The sequence below is a fragment of the Myiozetetes cayanensis genome, unplaced genomic scaffold (assembly GCF_022539395.1).
Source record: "Myiozetetes cayanensis isolate MyiCay16 unplaced genomic scaffold, myiCay2020 scf271, whole genome shotgun sequence".
Lineage (NCBI taxonomy): Eukaryota > Metazoa > Chordata > Aves > Passeriformes > Tyrannidae > Myiozetetes > Myiozetetes cayanensis.
The window spans coordinates 1-16,885 of record NW_026087490.1 but is presented as its reverse complement, the minus strand read 5'-3'; the positions used below and the strand labels follow the sequence as shown (position 1 = coordinate 16,885).

Below are 16,885 nucleotides of genomic sequence, written 5' to 3'. Positions count from 1 at the left end.
GGCAATGGAGGGGTTATAGGGGAGTTATTGGGGGTTATAGAGGGTTACTGGCGGGGTTATGGAGGGTTAGGGGGTTATAGGGGCATTATTGGGGGGTTATAGGGGTTATGTGGGGGCTGTAGAGAATTAGGGGAGTTATAGAGGATTTGGGGGGGTTATAGGGGCGTTATTGGGGGTTAAGAGGGTTACTGGAGGGGTTATAGAGGATTGGGGGCTTATAGGGGCTATGGGGGTTATAGGGGTTATAGGGGCATTATTGGGGGTTATTGAGGGTTACTGGGGTTACAGAGGATTAAGGGGTTATAGGGGATTAGGAGGTTATAGGGGCTATGGGGGTTATTAGGGAGTTATAGAGGATTAGGGGGTTATAGGGCGTTATTGGGGTTAAGAGGGGTTACTGGAGGGTTATAGAGATTGGGGGTTATAGGGGCTATGGGGGTTATAGGGGCTATAGGGGGTTATAGGGGCATTATTGGGGGTTATTGAGGGTTACTGGGGGTTACAGAGGATTAAGGGGGTTATAAGGGATTAGGAGAGGTTATAGGGCTATGGGGGTTATTAGGGAGTTATAGAGGGATTAGGTGGGTTATAAAGGGTGTTGTGGGGGTTATGGGGGTTATAGCGAGGCCTACTAGGAGTTATAGGGCTGCGTGGAGGCTTTAGGGGGTTCTCGGGGTTAAAGGAGCTGGGGGGCTTTAGGCGGGGGCTCCTGGGCGAGTCCTGCTAAGCCCCGCCCGAGCCCACCCAGGCCCTGCTCCTCCGGCCCCGCCTCTCGCCCCCTACCCTGGGGACTCTTGGGGGTCTGGGGGCTCTGGGCGAGTCCTCGCTGTAAGCCCCCACCCGAGCCCACCCAGACCGCGCCCACAGACCCGCCCCTCGCCCCCAACCCCTGGGGACCTAAGGGGGGCTATGGGGGTCCTCTCTTTAAGCCCCACCTAGAGCCCACCCAGACCCTGCCCCGGCCCTGCCCGTCGCCCCTATCCCTGGGGACCTAAGGGGGGCTATGGGGGGTCCTCGCTTTAAGCCCCACCGAGACCCCGCCCCCGGCCCCGCCTGTCGCCCCGGCCTCGCCGCCCCCGGGCTCGTCCTGGGCTCGCCATCGATGGCGGCGGAGCGGGTGGGGCGGCGGCAGGGCCGGGGGTCCCGCCGCGGGGCGGCCCTGGGAGCTCTCCCGGCTCAGGGTCCCCGCCCGCAGCCCGGGGGTCCAGCGGCGCCCGGCCCGGGCCACCGTCAAGTACAACCGGAGGGAGCTGCAGCGAAGGCTCGACACGGAGCTCTGGATCGACGGCAGGCTCGGAGAGCTCTACCGGGGAAGGGTACCGGGAACTGGGACCGGGATGGGAATGGGGATGGGGATGGGAACAGGGACCGGGGATGGGAACCGGGAATGGGGGCTCGACACGGAGCTCTGGATCGACGGCAGGCTCGGAGAGCTCTACCGGGGAAGGGTACCAGGAACCGGGACCGGGAACAGGGATGGGAACAGGGAATGGGAACAGGGAATGGGGATGGGAACAGGGACCGGGGATGGGAACAGGGAACGGGGACCGGTGATGGGGAACGGGAATGGGGAGCGGGATGGGAATTAGGAATGGGGACTGGGAACAGGGAACAGGAATGGGAGTGGGAGTGGAGACCAGGATTGGAGATGGGAACCGGGAATGGGGACTGGGTAAGGGTGCTGGGAATGGGAACCGGGAATGGGGTAGAAATGGGAACAGGGACCGGGAATGGGGATGGGAGTGGGGTGGGAAATGGGGCAGGTACTGGGAATGGGGTGGGAATGGGAACAGGGATGGGAATAGGAATGGGGGCCAGGAAAGGGATGACAGATTGGAACTGGGAGTGGAAACAGGACTGGGAAATGGAGCCGGGACTGGGAAATGGAGCTGGGACTGGGAAATGGAGCTGGGACCAAGAACCAGGAATGGGGATGGGACTGGACTGGGAAAGGGAGCTGGGAGTGGGACTGGGAACCGGGAATGGAACGGAGATGGGAATGGGAGTGGGAATAGGGGTGGGAATGAGGAGTGGGGAGCGGGAATGGGAACAAGGACTGGGAAAGGGAGGGGGAGCGGGAATGGGAACGGGAATGGGGAGCAGGCCCAGGCTCAGCACCGGGACAAGGCCAGGAATGGGGGCCGGGAGTGGGGGCTGGGCGGCCCCAGGGGCTCCCACTCAGGATTCCCCCCCTCCCTCCCGTGGGAAGGGACAGATGGGGTGGCAGATGTCCCGTTATCCCGTGGGAATGGGACACAGGGAGGGGGGGACACACGAGGGGGTTGGGGACCCTGGGTGTACTAGGGGGGTTGTTGAGGGACACTCGGAGCAAGGGGGAGGGACACGCGTGGAAGGGCCTTGGGGACACTCGGGGGTGGGGACACGCGTGGGAGGGGTTTGGGGTCACGCGACGGGGTGCTGGGGACACTCTGGGTGTGCCGGGGGTGCTGGGGACACGCGTGGGAGGGTCTGTGGACACGCGTGGGAGGATTGGGGGACTCGGTGCTGGGGGACGTCAGGGACCGGCGGGGGCGGATTTGGGACGCCCCCAGCCCGCGGGGATGAGGAGGGTGTCACGCGTGGGCGGGCCACGCGTGGGAATCCCACAGAGCTCCTGTGTGTCCCCTCCCATCCAGGAGGGTGAGATGCCGGACGAGCTGAACATCGACGAGCTCCTGGAGTTGGAGACCGACCAGGAACAGAGCCCAGAAGCTCCAGGTGAGGGGGAGGGGCTTGAGGAGGCACCCACGCGAGTTTTGAGTGGGGGACACGCGTGACAACCCCTCTCCCTCACCTTAATCCCTCCCCCATTCCCCATCCAGGGAATCCTGAGCTCCTGCACTGCCGACACACAGGTATTGGGGGAAATTGGGGGTGGGACACGAGTGGGAGGGGGGACACGAGTGGGGGGACGCACGAGTGCAGGGGCCGCGCCAAATTCCCCCAGGTCCTTTCCCAGCTCGGGCTGCTCCAACAGGGCTTTAAAGGCAAAACTATTTGGATGTGGCGTTTCGGGGCCTCTCCCCTTTATCTCGGGCAGCGGCTCGGGGGTTGGGGGCCGTGGGAATTAATGAGGGGGTTAATTAGGGGGTTAATTAGGGAGGGGGCTCTAACTGCGGGAATCGCGGGCAGGGCTTCATCCAGGAGCTCCTCGAGCAGCTCAAGGGGCTCCCGAAGCAGCAACTCCTGCAGAGACCCCCCTCAAGAGGCGCCTGCGACCCCCGTGACCCCCAAAAGGGTGACACCCCACCCCCTCACGATGTATTTGACACTCTCCCCACGCCCGCGTGGAATAAATCGTGCACAGAGTGGGAGGTGATGGTGGTGAGACCCCCAAAAATAAGAGTTGGGGACTCAAATAAATTTTGGGATCCCCCTTCCCCAAAACACCAGCGGCGTGGAAGGGGCACGAGGGGGATATGGGGGACACGAACACGAGGGGGACAAAGGGACGTTGAGGGGACACGGGGGACACGAACACCTGGGGGACACACGGACATGGGGGGACACGGGGGACACACGGACATGGGGGACACGGGGGGACAAACAGAGCATGGGGGACACAGGGGGCACTGGGGAGTCACACGGACACGGGTGGGGGCAGGGACACCAAAAGGGGTCACGGGACCCCCTTCGCCCTCCATCCACCCCCAAATCTGTTGTCGCCGCTCCGTCCTCCCCCGCCCTCCCCCGTGTCCAGCTGTTGAGGCCGGATCCAGATGTTGGAACATCTGGGCAGGAAGCGCCGCCCCGCCCCCCTCCCTCCCCGCGAGAACCCCCGCCCCGTTTCCTGTTGGGGCCCTGCGTGGTTCCCGCCCCAAAATTGGGGGTCCAACCCCCAAAAAAACGACTGAACCCCAAAATCCTCTTTATTGGGGGAAAAAGGTCCAAAATGGGGGGAGGGGGAAGAGACCCCCACAACGTGCCTCCCCTCCAAACACCCCTAAAATCTCCTGCAACCCCCAAATTTTCCCCACTCGAGGAGCCCCCAAACCTCCCGTAGACCCCCAAACACCCCCAAAACAGCCCCCGAGACCCCCAAACCCCCATGACCCCCAAAGACTCTCAGAAACCCCAATGTCCCCCAACTCCTCCTGAGGCCCCTCCCAAAACCCCCTCTGAGCCCCCAAATGCTCCCAAATCCCCTTCAAGATCCCCCAAAAGCCCCTGAGCCCCCAGGGACCCCCAAATCCCCTGCCCCCAAAACCCCTTTGAGACCCCAAACCCCAACCCCCCAACCACCTTAGGACCCCCAAACCCCTCCAAATCCCCTGAGACCCCCGAAAAGCCCCAAACCCCTTTAGGACCCCCCAAACCCCTCCAAGACCCCCAAAAGCCACCCCCATTCAGGCTCCAAGTCGGGTTATTTGCATATATTTACATATTTATTACACTGGCCCCGCCCCTCCCGCCCGCCCCTCCCCCTCGCCCCGGAGGGCCAAAATTCCCTAAAAAGAAAAAAAAAAACCCAAAACCAACCAAAAAGAAAAAACCCCCGGAACCCCCCACCCAAAAAACCCCCAAACCTCAATCCCAAGAAATCCTTTTACAAAAGTCCCGTTTTCTTCCCCCAAAAAAATTCCCGGCAAAAAAAAGTGGGAAATGAGAGTAAAAAAATCGGTGCCTTTTTGGGGGCAAAACCCCCCCCCCCCCCTTTTTGGGGCTTTTCAGGGCTGCTCAAAAATGTGATTTCCTCACCCTCCCAAAAAAGGGGTTTTTTTCCCCAAAAATGAGTTCTTTTTTTCCCCAAAAATGAGGGGTTTTCCCCCCCAAATTAGGTGGGTTTTCCCCCAAAATGAGGGGGTTTTTTCTCCCCCCAAAAAAAGTTGTTTGTCCCCCCCCAAAAAAAAACCTTTCCCAGGGGTTTTGGTTGAAAATTCAGCCCCAAATTGCCCAAAATTGTTATTTTTTTGGGGCTCAAAATCCCCCTTCTCCAGCTCCAAATCCCGAGGGAAAGAGGTGAAAATTCCAGATTTTGGTTCAAATGATCCCAAAGTTTTTTCCACTCCCCCCAGAATGGAAATTTTTCCAGGATTTTGGTGCAGTTTGGCATTTTTTTGTCCACGATTTCAGGATTTTTTCCCTATTTTTACACATTTCCCCCAATTTGGGAAGTTTTCCGTGATTTCTCTGTATTTTCCTGTCTTTTCTTGAGCAGATTTTGGTGTATTTTGATTTTCTGGGGGCATTTTTTTCATGTTTTCCCCATAATTTTGTCCATTTTTTTATGATTTTTCCCATATTTTCGCCCATTATCCCAAGATTTTCCCCCCTATTTTTATGCATTTTCTGAGATTTGGGATTTTTCCATGAATTTCCTGTCTTTTCCTGGGCAATTTTTTTCTGGTTTTTTGCTCGGTTTTTTATGGATTTTCATAATTTTTGTCCATTTTTTGATCATTTCCAGCTGTTTTTTCCTGATTTTCTCCTCATTTTCTCCCCTTTCCCAAAGCAAAATCTGCCAAAGAGCCTCAGATCTCCCCAAAACTTGATTTAATCCAGTGAAAAACAGGATTTCAGGAGCCCCCAGCACCACATTTTGGGGCAAAAGCCCAACAATTTGGGGCATTTTGCCGTTGGAAACAACAAAATTCTTGGGTTTTCCCCCCCAAAATTGGGGTTTTTTGGGGAAAAAAAAAAGGGAAATGAAGCCAAAAGGGTTTTCATTTGTCACTGCCAGGGAAAATTCCTGGGAATTTGGGGAAAATCCGGGATTTATTTACAGTTTCTATGGCTGAAGAGAAAGGAAAAGGAGCAAAAAGCGACAAAATGACCCCAAATCCACCCAAAATCCACCTGAAAATCCACCCAGGGCTGCTCTGGGGGGAATTTCTGGAGCAGAATTGGAATTTTTGGAGCAGAATCTGGAATTTCTGGAGCAGCTTTGGGATTTTTTGGGTCAAACTCGGGGGTTTTGGGGTCAATTTTGGGGGGTTTTGGGTCTGCTTCGGGGTTTTTGGGGCAGGTTTGGTTTTTTGGGGGACAGGTTTGGGCATTTGGGGTTTTTTGGGCCAATTTTGGGGGGTTTTGGGTCTGCATCAGTTTTCTGGGGCAGCTTTTGGGGGTGTTTTTGGGGTTATTTTGGGGCAGTTTGGGGATTTTTGGAGGCCTTGAATGCAACCTTGAGCCGGGCTGGGGTTTCTGGGTGGATTTGGGGAGTTTTGGCTGGATTTGAGTATTTTCAGCCGGATTTTTGGGTGGATTTGGGGTTCCTGGGTGGATCTGGGGTTGTTTAAGCCAGATTTTTGGGTGGATTTGTGGTTTCTGGGTGGCTTTGGGGCGATCCTGGCTGGATTTGGGGTCACCCTCACTGGCAGAAGGGCGAGGCCATGGGGTCGAAGTCCTTGAAGACGTCCTTGAGCCAGGCTGGGGTTTTGGGTGGATTTCGGGGTTTCTGGGTGGATTTGGGATTTCTGGATAGATTTTGGGGTCTCTGGGTGGATTTGGGATTTCTGGATAGATTTTGGGGTTTCTGGGTGGATTTGGGATTTCTGGATAGATTTGGGGTTTCTAGATGGATTTGGGGTTTCTGGATAGATTTTGGGGTCTCTGGGTGGATTTGGGGTTTTTGGATAGATTTTGGGGTCTCTGGGTGGATTTGGGATTTCTGGATAGATTTTGGGGTTTCTGGATAGATTTGGGGTTTCTGGGTGGATTTGGAGTTTTTGGATGGATTTGGGGTTTCTGGGTGGATTTGGGGTTTTTGGGTGGATTTGGGGTTTTGGATGGATTTGAGGTTTCTGGGTGGATTTGGGGTCTCTGGGCAGATCTGGGGTATTTTCAGCCGGATTTTTGGGTGGATTTGGGGCATTTCTGGCCGGATTTCAGGCTGCCCTCACTGGCAGAAGGGCGAGGCCATGGGGTCGAAGCCCTTGAAGACGTCCTTGAGCCGGGCTGGGGTTTCTGGGTGGATTTGGGGTTTTTGGGTGGATTTGGGGTTTCTGGGTGGATTTGGGGTTTTTGGGTGGATTTTGGGGTTTCTGGGTGGATTTGGGATTTCTGGGTGGATTTGGGGTTTCTGGGTGGATTTGGAGTTTTTGGATGGATTTGGGATTTCTGGACAGATTTGGGGTTTTGGGTGGATTTGGGGTCTCTGGGTGGATTTGGGGTCTCTGGGCAGATCTGGGGTATTTTCAGCCGGATTTTTGGGTGGATTTGGGGCATTTCTGGCCAGATTTCAGGCTGCCCTCACTGGCAGAAGGGCGATGCCGTGGGGTCGAAGCCCTTGAAGACGTCCTTGAGCTGGGCTGGGGTTTTGGGTGGATTTGGGGTTTTTGGATGGATTTGGGGTTTCTGGGTCAATTTGGGGTTTCTGGATAGATTTGGGATTTCTAGATGGATTTGGGGTTTTGGGTGGATTTGGGGTTTTGGGTGGATTTGGGGTCTCTGGGTGGATTTGGGGTTTCTGGGTGGATTTGGGGTTTCTGGGTGGATTTGTGGTCTCTGGGTGGATTTGGGGTCTCTGGGCAGATGTGGGGTATTTTCAGCCGGATTTTTGGGTGGATTTGGGGTTTTGGGTGGATTTGGGGTTTCTGGGCAGATCTGGGGTTTCTGGATAGATTTGGGGTCTCTGGATAGATTTGGGGTTTCTGGATGGATTTGGGGTTTCTGGGCAGATCTGGGGTATTTTCAGCCGGATTTTTGGGTGGATTTGGGGTCTCTGGGCAGATCTGGGGTATTTTCAGCCGGATTTTTGGGTGGATTTGGGGCAGTTCTGGCCAGATTTCAGGCTGCCCTCACTGGCAGAAGGGCGACGCCGTGGGGTCGAAGCCCTTGAAGACGTCCTTGAGCGAGGCGGCGTCCTCGGGGGGGTCGTGGCCGGGGCTGTTTCCCGGGAAGGGGCTCCCGGCTCCGGGCCGGGGGCCGTGTTTGGGGCCGGCGCGGCCGTAGAGGGCGGGGGGCACGGGCAGGTTGTGCAGGGCGGGCTGGGGGCTGCCCTCGGGCTGGGCTGGGTTCTGGGGGGCCGGGCGCGGCCGGGGCCGGTTGTAGCTGTTGTACCTGTCTGGGGGCTCCGCCCTGTCCCTGTCCCTGTCCCTGTCCCTGTCCCTGTCGCGGTCGCCGTCGGGCGCCGGCGGCGGCTCCAGCGCCGAGCGCCGCAGGAAGGGCGGCTCGCGGGCCTTGCCGGGCGCTCTCTCTCGCTCTGCGAGGGGCTGGCGTCGCCCCGGGGGCCCTCGGGGCTCTGCGCAGTCCGGGGGTCGTACAGGCTGATGGCGCTCAGGACGCTGCTCTGGCCGCCCCCTCCCCAGCTCAGCCGGGGGTCGTAGGGGGCGATGGCGGGGCCGGAGTCGTCGTCGTCGTCGTCGCCGCCGCCCTCGGGGCCTTTGGCGGTGCCGCCGCTCTCCGGGGGTTTCTGCAGCCGAGGGTCGGCCGGGGGGGTTTTCCTCACGCGGGGGTCGCTGGGTTTGTCCCCCCCCGAGGCGTTGACAGTCTTGAGGATGCGGGAGAGCAGCTCGAAGTCCGGCAGGGAGGAGGAGGAGGACGAGGAGGAGGCCGAGGAAGGGCCCGGCTCGGCCGCCGCGCGCCGCGGGTCCGAGGGCGCCCGCAGCAGCCGGGGGTCCGAGGTTGTGGGGTGGGGGGCGGGCGGCAGGGCCGGGGGGGTCCTGGGGGGGCAGGGGCAGCGGGATGAGGTCCTTGGGGCTCCACAGGACGCTGCGGGCGAAGGGCGGCTTGGGCAGCACGACGGCCTTGCGGATGTGGCTGAACTGCTGCAGCTGCGAGCGGGGGTCGCGCTGGCTCTGCCCGGGCAGCGGCTCCAGGGGGATGCTCAGGGCCTTGTCCCGCAGCAGCCGCTCCCCGTCCTCCTCCTCCTGCTGCTGGGGGGCTCTGCCGGGGGGCGGCTCCGCTTTGGGGGGGCCGTGCCGGGCCAGCCGCGGGTCCGACGGCCCCGGGTCGGCCGCTGACTGGAGCTGCTGGAGCTGCTGGTGCTGCTGGTGCTGCTGGAGCTGCTGGAGCTGCTGGTGCTGCTGGAGGAGCTCGCAATTGCGGGCCAGCCGCGGGTCCCGCAGCCGGGGGTCGGCGGGGCGGGGGGGTCTCTGCAGCCGAGGGTCGCTGGGGGGGTCCCCGGGGGGGTTGGGGGCTCTCCCCGAGCTCTGCTGCCGCAGGGATTTGAGGATGGAGGTGACGCTGCTGCCGCCCTCGTCCTCGTCGCTCGAGTACCAGTTCCCGGGGTCTCCTGCAGGGTGGGGGGAGAGCAGAGTGAGGGAGGGGGGAGATGAGCCCCCAAAACGGGTCCTGCTCAGAAAAAAAACCTGAAATATTCACGGGTTTTCCCAAAAAAAAGGGAAGATCCAGCCCCGATTTCACCCTGAGGGTTTCCAGAGAGCTGGAATAACAATTCCCAGGGATCCCTGGGAGAGATCCCTGAAATATTCATGGGTTTTCCCCAAAAAAAAGGGAAGATTCAGCCCCGATTTCACATCAAGGACTCCTGGAAAGCGGGAATAACAATTCCCAGGGATCTCCTGGGAACAGCGAGAGCAGGACAAGGGAGATGAAAATAAATAAAAAAAACCAAAATGGGACCTCATTGAAAGAGATCCCTGAAATATTCACGGGTTTTCCCCAAAAAAAAGGGAAGATTCAGCCCTGATTTCCCCCCGAGGATTTCCAGAGAGCTGGAATAACAATTCCCAGGGATCTCCTGGGAACAGGGAGAGGCAGAAGGAGGAGAAGAAAGATGAGAAAGGAAGGAGAAAAGCCCTAGATGGGTCCCCAAAAGGTGTTCCTGGGTTTTCCCCCCAAAAAAATGGAAGCTCCAGACTCGCTGGCCTCGATTTCACCCCCCAGAATTCCCAGGAATCCGTAAATGGGCGGCTCTTCCCCTCCCCCAGCCCCATTTCCCCACAATTCAACCCAAAACCCGCCCGGTTCCTCCTCCAACCTCCCAAACCAGCCCTTCCCACTTCCAGGTTTTTGTTCCTAAAAATCCACCCCTCCCCATGGACCCCCAGCCCCACTGAGGTCCTGAGGGGTCGGAGGCATTGGGGAACGGATTGGAGTCAGGATTGGGACTGGTAGGATCTGGGATTGGGGGTGCAGAGGATCAGGATTGTCAAGGATTGGGGGGATCTGGGATTGGGGGGTGCAGAAGGATCAGGATTGGAAGGTGTGGGGGGATCAGGGATTGGGATCGACATGATGCGGGGCAGGGAGGTCAGGATTGGGATCAGGGGGTGATCAGGATTGGAAGATCCAGGGCAATCAGGAGCAGGGGGTGTTCAGGATCGGGATCAGGGTTAGGAGTGGGGGGTGCAGGGGAACTGGGATCAGGGAGTGCTCAGCATTGGGATCAGGGGGTGCACAGGGATCAGGAGTGGGGTCGGGGCTGTAGAAGGATCAGGATCAGGATGGGGGCTGTGGGTGCTCAGGGACCGGGCTCAGAGGATGATTAGGATTGGGATTGGGGGATGAATAGGATCAGGATCAGGACTGAGAGCTGTGTGTGCTGAGGCTCAGGGATCAGGATTGGGGGATGATCAGGATCAGGATCAGGATCAGGGACTGCGTGTGCTGTGGCTCAGGGATCAGGATTGGGGGATGATCAGGATCAGGATCATGATCAGGGGCTGTGTGTGCTGAGGCTCAGGGATCAGGACTGAGGGATGAATAGGATCAGGATCAGGATCAGGGGCTGTGTGTGCTGAGGCTCAGGGATCAGGATTGAGGGAGGATCAGGATCAGGATCAGGACTGAGAGCTGTGTGTGCTGAGGCTCAGGGATCAGGATTGGGGGATGATCAGGATCAGGACTGAGAGCTGTGTGTGCTGAGGCTCAGGGATCAGGACTGAGGGATGAATAGGATCAGGATCAGGATCAGGGGCTGTGTGTGCTGAGGCTCAGGGATCAGGATTGAGGGAGGATCAGGATCAGGATCAGGACTGAGAGCTGTGTGTGCTGAGGCTCAGGGATCAGGATTGGGGGATGATCAGGATCAGGACTGAGAGCTGTGTGTGCTGAGGCTCAGGGATCAGGATTGAGGGATGATCAGGATCAGGATCAGGATCAGGGGCTGTGTGTGCTGAGGCTCAGGGATCAGGATTGGGGGATGATCAGGATCAGGATCAGGATCATGATCAGGGGCTGTGTGTGCTGAGGCTCAGGGATCAGGATTGAGGGATGATCAGGATCAGGATCAGGATCAGGATCAGGGGCTGTGTGTGCTGAGGCTCAGGGATCAAGGATTGAGGAGGATCAGGATCAGGATCAGGGGCTGTGTGTGCTGAGGCTCAGGGATCAGGATTGAGGGAGGATCAGGATCAGGATCAGGGGCTGTGTGTGCTGAGGCTCAGGGATCAGGATTGAGGGAGGATCAGGATCAGGATCAGGATCAGGGGCTGTGTGTGCTGAGGCTCAGGGATCAGGACTGAGGGATGATCAGGATCAGGATCAGGATCAGGATCAGGGGTTGTGTGTGCTGAGGCTCAGGGATCAGCACTGGGGGCTGATTAGAATCAGGATCAGGACTGGGGGCTGTGGGTGCTCAGGGATAGGGATTGGGGGATGATCAGGATCAGGACCGGGAGATGATCAGGATCAGGATCAGGATCAGGATCAGGATCAGGACTGGGGGGCTGTGTGTGCTGAGGGATTGGGACTGGACGCTGTGGGTGCTCAGGGATTGGGACTGGGGAATGATCAGGATCAGGGGGCTGATTAGGATCACGACAGGGGTTGTGTGTGCCCCAGCCCAGGGATCAGGATGAGGGGATGATCAGGATCAGGATCAGGATCAGGATCAGGATCAGGGGGCGTGTGTGCCCCAGCTCAGGGATCGGGATGGGGGCTGTGGGTGCTCAGGGATCAGGATGAGGGGATGATCAGGCTCATGACCAGGCTCAGGGGCTGTGGGTGCTCAGGGATCAGGACTGGGGGATGATTTGGATCAGGACCAGGCTCAGGGATCGGGATGGGGGCTGTGGGTGCTCAGGGATCAGGATTGGGGGATGATTTGGATCAGGACCAGCTCAAAGGATCGAGATGGGAGCTGTAGGTACTCAGGGATCAGGATGAGGGATGATCAGGCTCAGAGACCAGGATCAGGGCTGTAGGTGCTCAGAGATCAGGATGAGATGATCAGGATCAGGACCAGAGATCCAGGAGCTATGAGTACTCAAGAGATCAGGACTAGGGGATAATTAGATCAGCCCAAACTCAAGAGATCGAGATAGAGGCTAGTAGGTACTCAGGGAATCAAGATAAAGAGATAATCAAACTCCAGAGACCAGAACTAGAGATGATCAAGCCCAAACCCAAACTCAGGATCGGGATGGGGGCTGTGGGTGCTCAGGGATCGGGATGAGGGGATGATCAGACTCAGGACCAGGACTGGGGGATGATGAGGACCAGGCCCAGGCTCCCCCCTTGCCTTCCTCGTTGTCCCTGTCCGTTCTCCCGGGCTCTCCGCCCCTGCGGCCGCGCTGCTGCTGTTGCTGCTGCTGCTGCTGCTGCTGCTGCTGCTGCTGCTGCTGCTGCTCGTCCTCCTCGTGCTGCTTGTGCTGGATGCGCAGGAACAGCGCCCGCTGCGCCGACGGCAGGAACTCGGGAATGCCGGGCACGCCGGGGGCCTTGCCCAGCCCGGGGGGGCCCTCGCACAGCCCCTCGGGGTCCAGGGACGGCTCCGGGAACATCGGCTCACCCCCCGGGCCCTCCAGGGGCTCGTACCCGCCGTAGTCATCTGGAAAAGGGGGAAATTGGGGATGAGAAAGGGTTTGGGATGAGAAAGGGTTTGGGATGAGAAAGGGTTTGGGATGAGAAAGGGTTTGGGATGAGAACAAGGATTTGGGATGAGAACAGGGGTTTGGGATGAGAACAGGGATTTGGGATGAGAACAGGGGTTTGGGATGGGAACAGGGGTTTGGGATGGGAACAGGGGTTTGGGATGGGCCATCCTGGTAGCTCCCAGAGCCCCTCGGGGTCCAGGGACGGGTCCGGGAACATCGGCTCACCCCCCGGGCCCTCCAGGGGCTCGTACCCGCCGTAGTCGTCTGGAAAAGGGGGAAATTGGGGGTGAGAAAGGGTTTGGGATGAGAAAGGGTTTGGGATGGGCCATCCCCGTAGCTCCCAGAGCCCCTCGGGGTCCAGGGATGGGTCCAGGAACATCAGATCACCCCCCGGGCCCTCCAGGGGCTCGTACCCGCCGTAGTCGTCTGGGAAAGGGGGGAAAGGGGGAAATTGGGGATGAGAAAGGGTTTGGGATGGGCCATTCCCAGTTTTCCTGCTGCTACAGGAGGCTCCCAGAGCCTCTCGGGGTGCAGGGATGGATCTGGGAACAGGGGATGGATCCTGGAACAGGGAATCCCCCCTGGCCCCTCCAGGGGCTCGTACCCGCTGTAGTCGTCTGAGAGAGGGGAAAGGGGGAAATTTGGGGTGAGAAAGGGTTTGGGATGAGAACAGGGATTTGGGATGGACCATCCCGGTATTCCTGCTGCTACAGGAGGCTCCCAGAGCCCCTCGGGGAGCAGGGATGGATCTGGGAACATCGGCTCACCCCCCGGGCCCTCCAGGGGCTCATACCCGCCGTAGTCGTCTGGGAAAGGGGGGAAAGGGGGAAATTGGGGATGAGAAAGGGTTTGGGATGGGCCATCCCGGTATTGCCACTGCTACAGGAGGCTCCCAGAGCCCCTCGGGGTCCAGGGATGGATCTGGGAACAGGGAATGGATCCTGGAACAGGGAATCCCCCCTGGCCCCTCCAGGGGCTCGTACCCGCTGTAGTTGTCTGAGAGAGGGGAAAGGGAGAAATTGGGGATGAGAACAGGGATTTGGGATGAGAACAGGGATTTGGGATGGGCCATCCCGGTAGCTCCCAGAGCCCCTCGGGGTGCAGGGATGGATCTGGGAACAGGGAATGGATCCTGGAACAGGGAATCCCCCCTGGCCCCTCCAGGGGCTCGTACCCGCTGTAGTCGTCTGAGAGAGGGGAAAGGGGGAAATTTGGGATGAGAAAGGGTTTGGGATGGGCCATTCCCAGTTTTCCTGCTGCTACAGGAGGCTCCCAGAGCCCCTCGGGGTGCAGGGATGGATCTGGGAACAGGGGATGGATCCTGGAACAGGGAATCCCCCCTGGCCCCTCCAGGGGCTCGTACCCGCTGTAGTTGTCTGAGAGAGGGGAAAGGGGGAAATTTGGGGTGAGAAAGGGTTTGGGATGAGAACAGGGATTTGGGATGGGCCATTCCCAGTTTTCCTGCTGCTACAGGAGGCTCCCAGAGCCCTTTGGGGTGCAGGGATGGATCTGGGAACAGGGGATGGATCCTGGAACAGGGAATCCCCCGGGCCCTCCAGGGGCTCGTACCCGCCGTAGTCATCTGGGAGAGGGAAAAAGGGGGAAATTTGGGGTGAGAAAGGGTTTGGGATGAGAACAGGGATTTGGGATGGGCCATTCCCAGTTTTCCTGCTGCTACAGGAGGCTCCCAGAGCCCTTTGGGGTGCAGGGATGGATCTGGGAACAGGGGATGGATCCTGGAACAGGGAATCCCCCCCCCCGGGCCCTCCAGGGGCTCGTACCCGCCGTAGTCATCTGGGAGAGGGGAAAGGGGGAAATTTGGGGTGAGAAAGGGTTTGGGATGGGAACAGGGGTTTGGGATGAGAACAGGGATTTGGGATGGGCCATCCCGGTAGCTCCCAGAGCCCCTCGGGGAGCAGTGATGGATCTGGGAACATCGGTTCACCCCCCGGGCCCTCCAGGGGCTCGTACCCGCCGTAGTCGTCTGAGAGAGGGGAAAGGGGGAAATTTGGGATGAGAAGGAGTTTGGGATGAGAACAGGGATTTGGGATGGGCCATTCCCAGTTTTCCTGCTGCTACAGGAGGCTCCCAGAGCCCTTTGGGGTGCAGGGATGGATCCGGGAACAGGGAATGGACCCTGGAACAAGGAATCCCTCCCTGGCCCCTCCAGGGGCTCGGAGGTGCCTGGGAAAGGGAAGAGGGGCAAATTTGGGATGAGAAGAGGTTTGGGGTGAAAGCATAGATTCAGGACGAGCACAGGGATTTGGGACGAGCCATTCCCAACTTTCCTGCTGTTGGGGGACTCTCAGAGCCCCTCAGAATCCAGGAATACCTCCTGGAATATCAGATCCCCTCACCCTCCACCCCAGCCCCTCGTAATCCCCTGGGGAAGGGAAAAGGGGGGTGAAATGTGGGATGAGAGGAGGGATTTGGGACGAGCGCAGGGATTTGGGATGAGAGCAGGGGTTTGGGATGAGAGCAGGGATCTGGGATGAGAGTAGGGGTTTGGGACGAGCACAGGGATTTGGGACGAGCCATTCCCGGTGCTCCAGGCCCCACCTGGGTCTCCCATCATGCCGGGCTCCATGTCCATGCCCTCCTGGGGGTAGAAGGGGTCGTAGAAGGGCTGTCCCTGCCCCGGCCCCGGCCCCGCTCCCGGTGGGATCATCCCGGAGTGCGGGGGCTCCTCGGGGCCGCCCCCTCCGTAGGGCAGCAGGGGGGGCCCGGGGGGCCCCAGGGGGGGTCCCAGGGGCATCTCGGGGTGCAGGTCGGGGTGCAGCTCGGGGTGCATGTCCGGGTGCAGGTCGGGGTGCAGGGGACCCCCACCCATGGGGCCGGGGGGGCCCCCCGGGCCGGGGAACCGCGGCGGGGGCGGCCCCGGGTGCCTGGAAAACACCGGGAAAAACGGGAATTACGGACACGCATGGGGGAGCCACCCCAGTCCAGGGGAGCCAAAGGTGCTCACCTGGCCCCCAGGTGTCCCCACCTGTCCCCAGGTGCCCTCACCTGTGCCAAGGTATCCCCCAAGTTTCCCCAGGTGCCCTCACCTATCCCCCAAGTTTCCCCAGGTGCCCTTACCTGTCCCCAAGTGTCCCCAGGTACACCCAGGTGCCCTCACCTGTGCCCAGGTACCCACCTGACGCCCAGTTTCTCAGCCAGCTGCCCCGTGGGCCTCACCTGTCCCCAGGTGCCCCCAGGTGCCCTCACCTGTCCCCAGGTGCCCCCAGGTGCCCTCACTTGTCCCCAGGTGTCCCCAGGTGCCCTCACCTGTCCCCAGGTGCCCCCAGGTACCCACCTGACGCCCAGTTTCTCAGCCAGCTGCCCCGTGGGCCTCACCTGTCCCCAGGTACCCCCAGATGCCCTCACCTGTCCCCAGGTACCCCCAGGTGCCCTCACCTGTCCCCAGGTATCCCCAGGTGCCCTCACCTGTCCCCAGGTACCCCCAAGTGCCCTCACCTGTGCCCAGGTACCCACCTGACGCCCAGTTTCTCAGCCAGCTGCCCCGTGGGCCTCACCTGTCCCCAGGTACACCCAGATGCCCCCAGGTACCCCCAGATGCCCTCACCTGTGCCCAGGTGTCCCCAGGTGTCCCCAGGTACCCCCAGGTGTCCCCAGGTGCCCTCACCTGTCCCCAGGTGCCCTCACCTGTGCCCAGGTACCCACCTGACGCCCAGTTTCTCAGCCAGCTGCCCCGTGGGCCTCACCTGTCCCCAGGTACCCCCAGGTGCCCTCACCTGTCCCCAGGTACCCCCAGGTACCCACCTGACGCCCAGTTTCTCAGCCAGCTGCCCCGTGGGCCTCACCTGTCCCCAGGTACCCCCAGGTGTCCCCAGGTGCCCTCACCTGCGCCCAGGTACCCACCTGACGCCCAGTTTCTCAGCCAGCTGCCCTGTGGGCCCCACCTGTCTCCAGGTGCCCCCAGATGCCCTCACCTGTTCCCAGGTACCCACCTGACGCCCAGTTTCTCAGCCAGCTGCCCCGTGGGCCTCACCTGTCCCCAGGTACCCCCAGGTGTCCCCAGGTACCCCCAGGCGCCCTCACCTGTCTCCAGCTGTTCTCACCTGTCCCCAGGTGCCCCCAGGTGTCCCCAGGTGCCCTCACCTGTCCCCAGGTACCCCCACGTGCCCTCACCTGTCCCCAGGTGCCCCCAGGTGCCCTCACTTGTC

The 16,885-nt window shown here is 59.7% G+C and overlaps 2 protein-coding genes across 2 annotated transcripts; one reads left to right on the top strand and one right to left on the bottom strand.

Moving 5' to 3' along the window:
- Positions 1-58: 58 nt before the first annotated feature.
- On the top strand, positions 59-5,505 carry LOC126643636 (protein phosphatase 1 regulatory subunit 14A-like). The gene is given in 8 exon segments (XM_050322148.1): positions 59-65; positions 1,025-1,186; positions 1,189-1,316; positions 2,637-2,699; positions 2,701-2,718; positions 2,823-2,855; positions 3,133-3,223; positions 5,453-5,505. Coding segments are annotated over 8 exon segments (555 nt in total).
- On the bottom strand, positions 4,501-15,886 carry LOC126643637 (zinc finger CCCH domain-containing protein 4-like). The gene is given in 6 exon segments (XM_050322149.1): positions 4,501-6,828; positions 7,730-8,557; positions 8,559-9,172; positions 12,365-12,673; positions 15,279-15,604; positions 15,856-15,886. Coding segments are annotated over 5 exon segments (2,070 nt in total). The 5' UTR covers positions 15,550-15,604; positions 15,856-15,886; the 3' UTR covers positions 4,501-6,780.
- Positions 15,887-16,885: the final 999 nt, after the last annotated feature.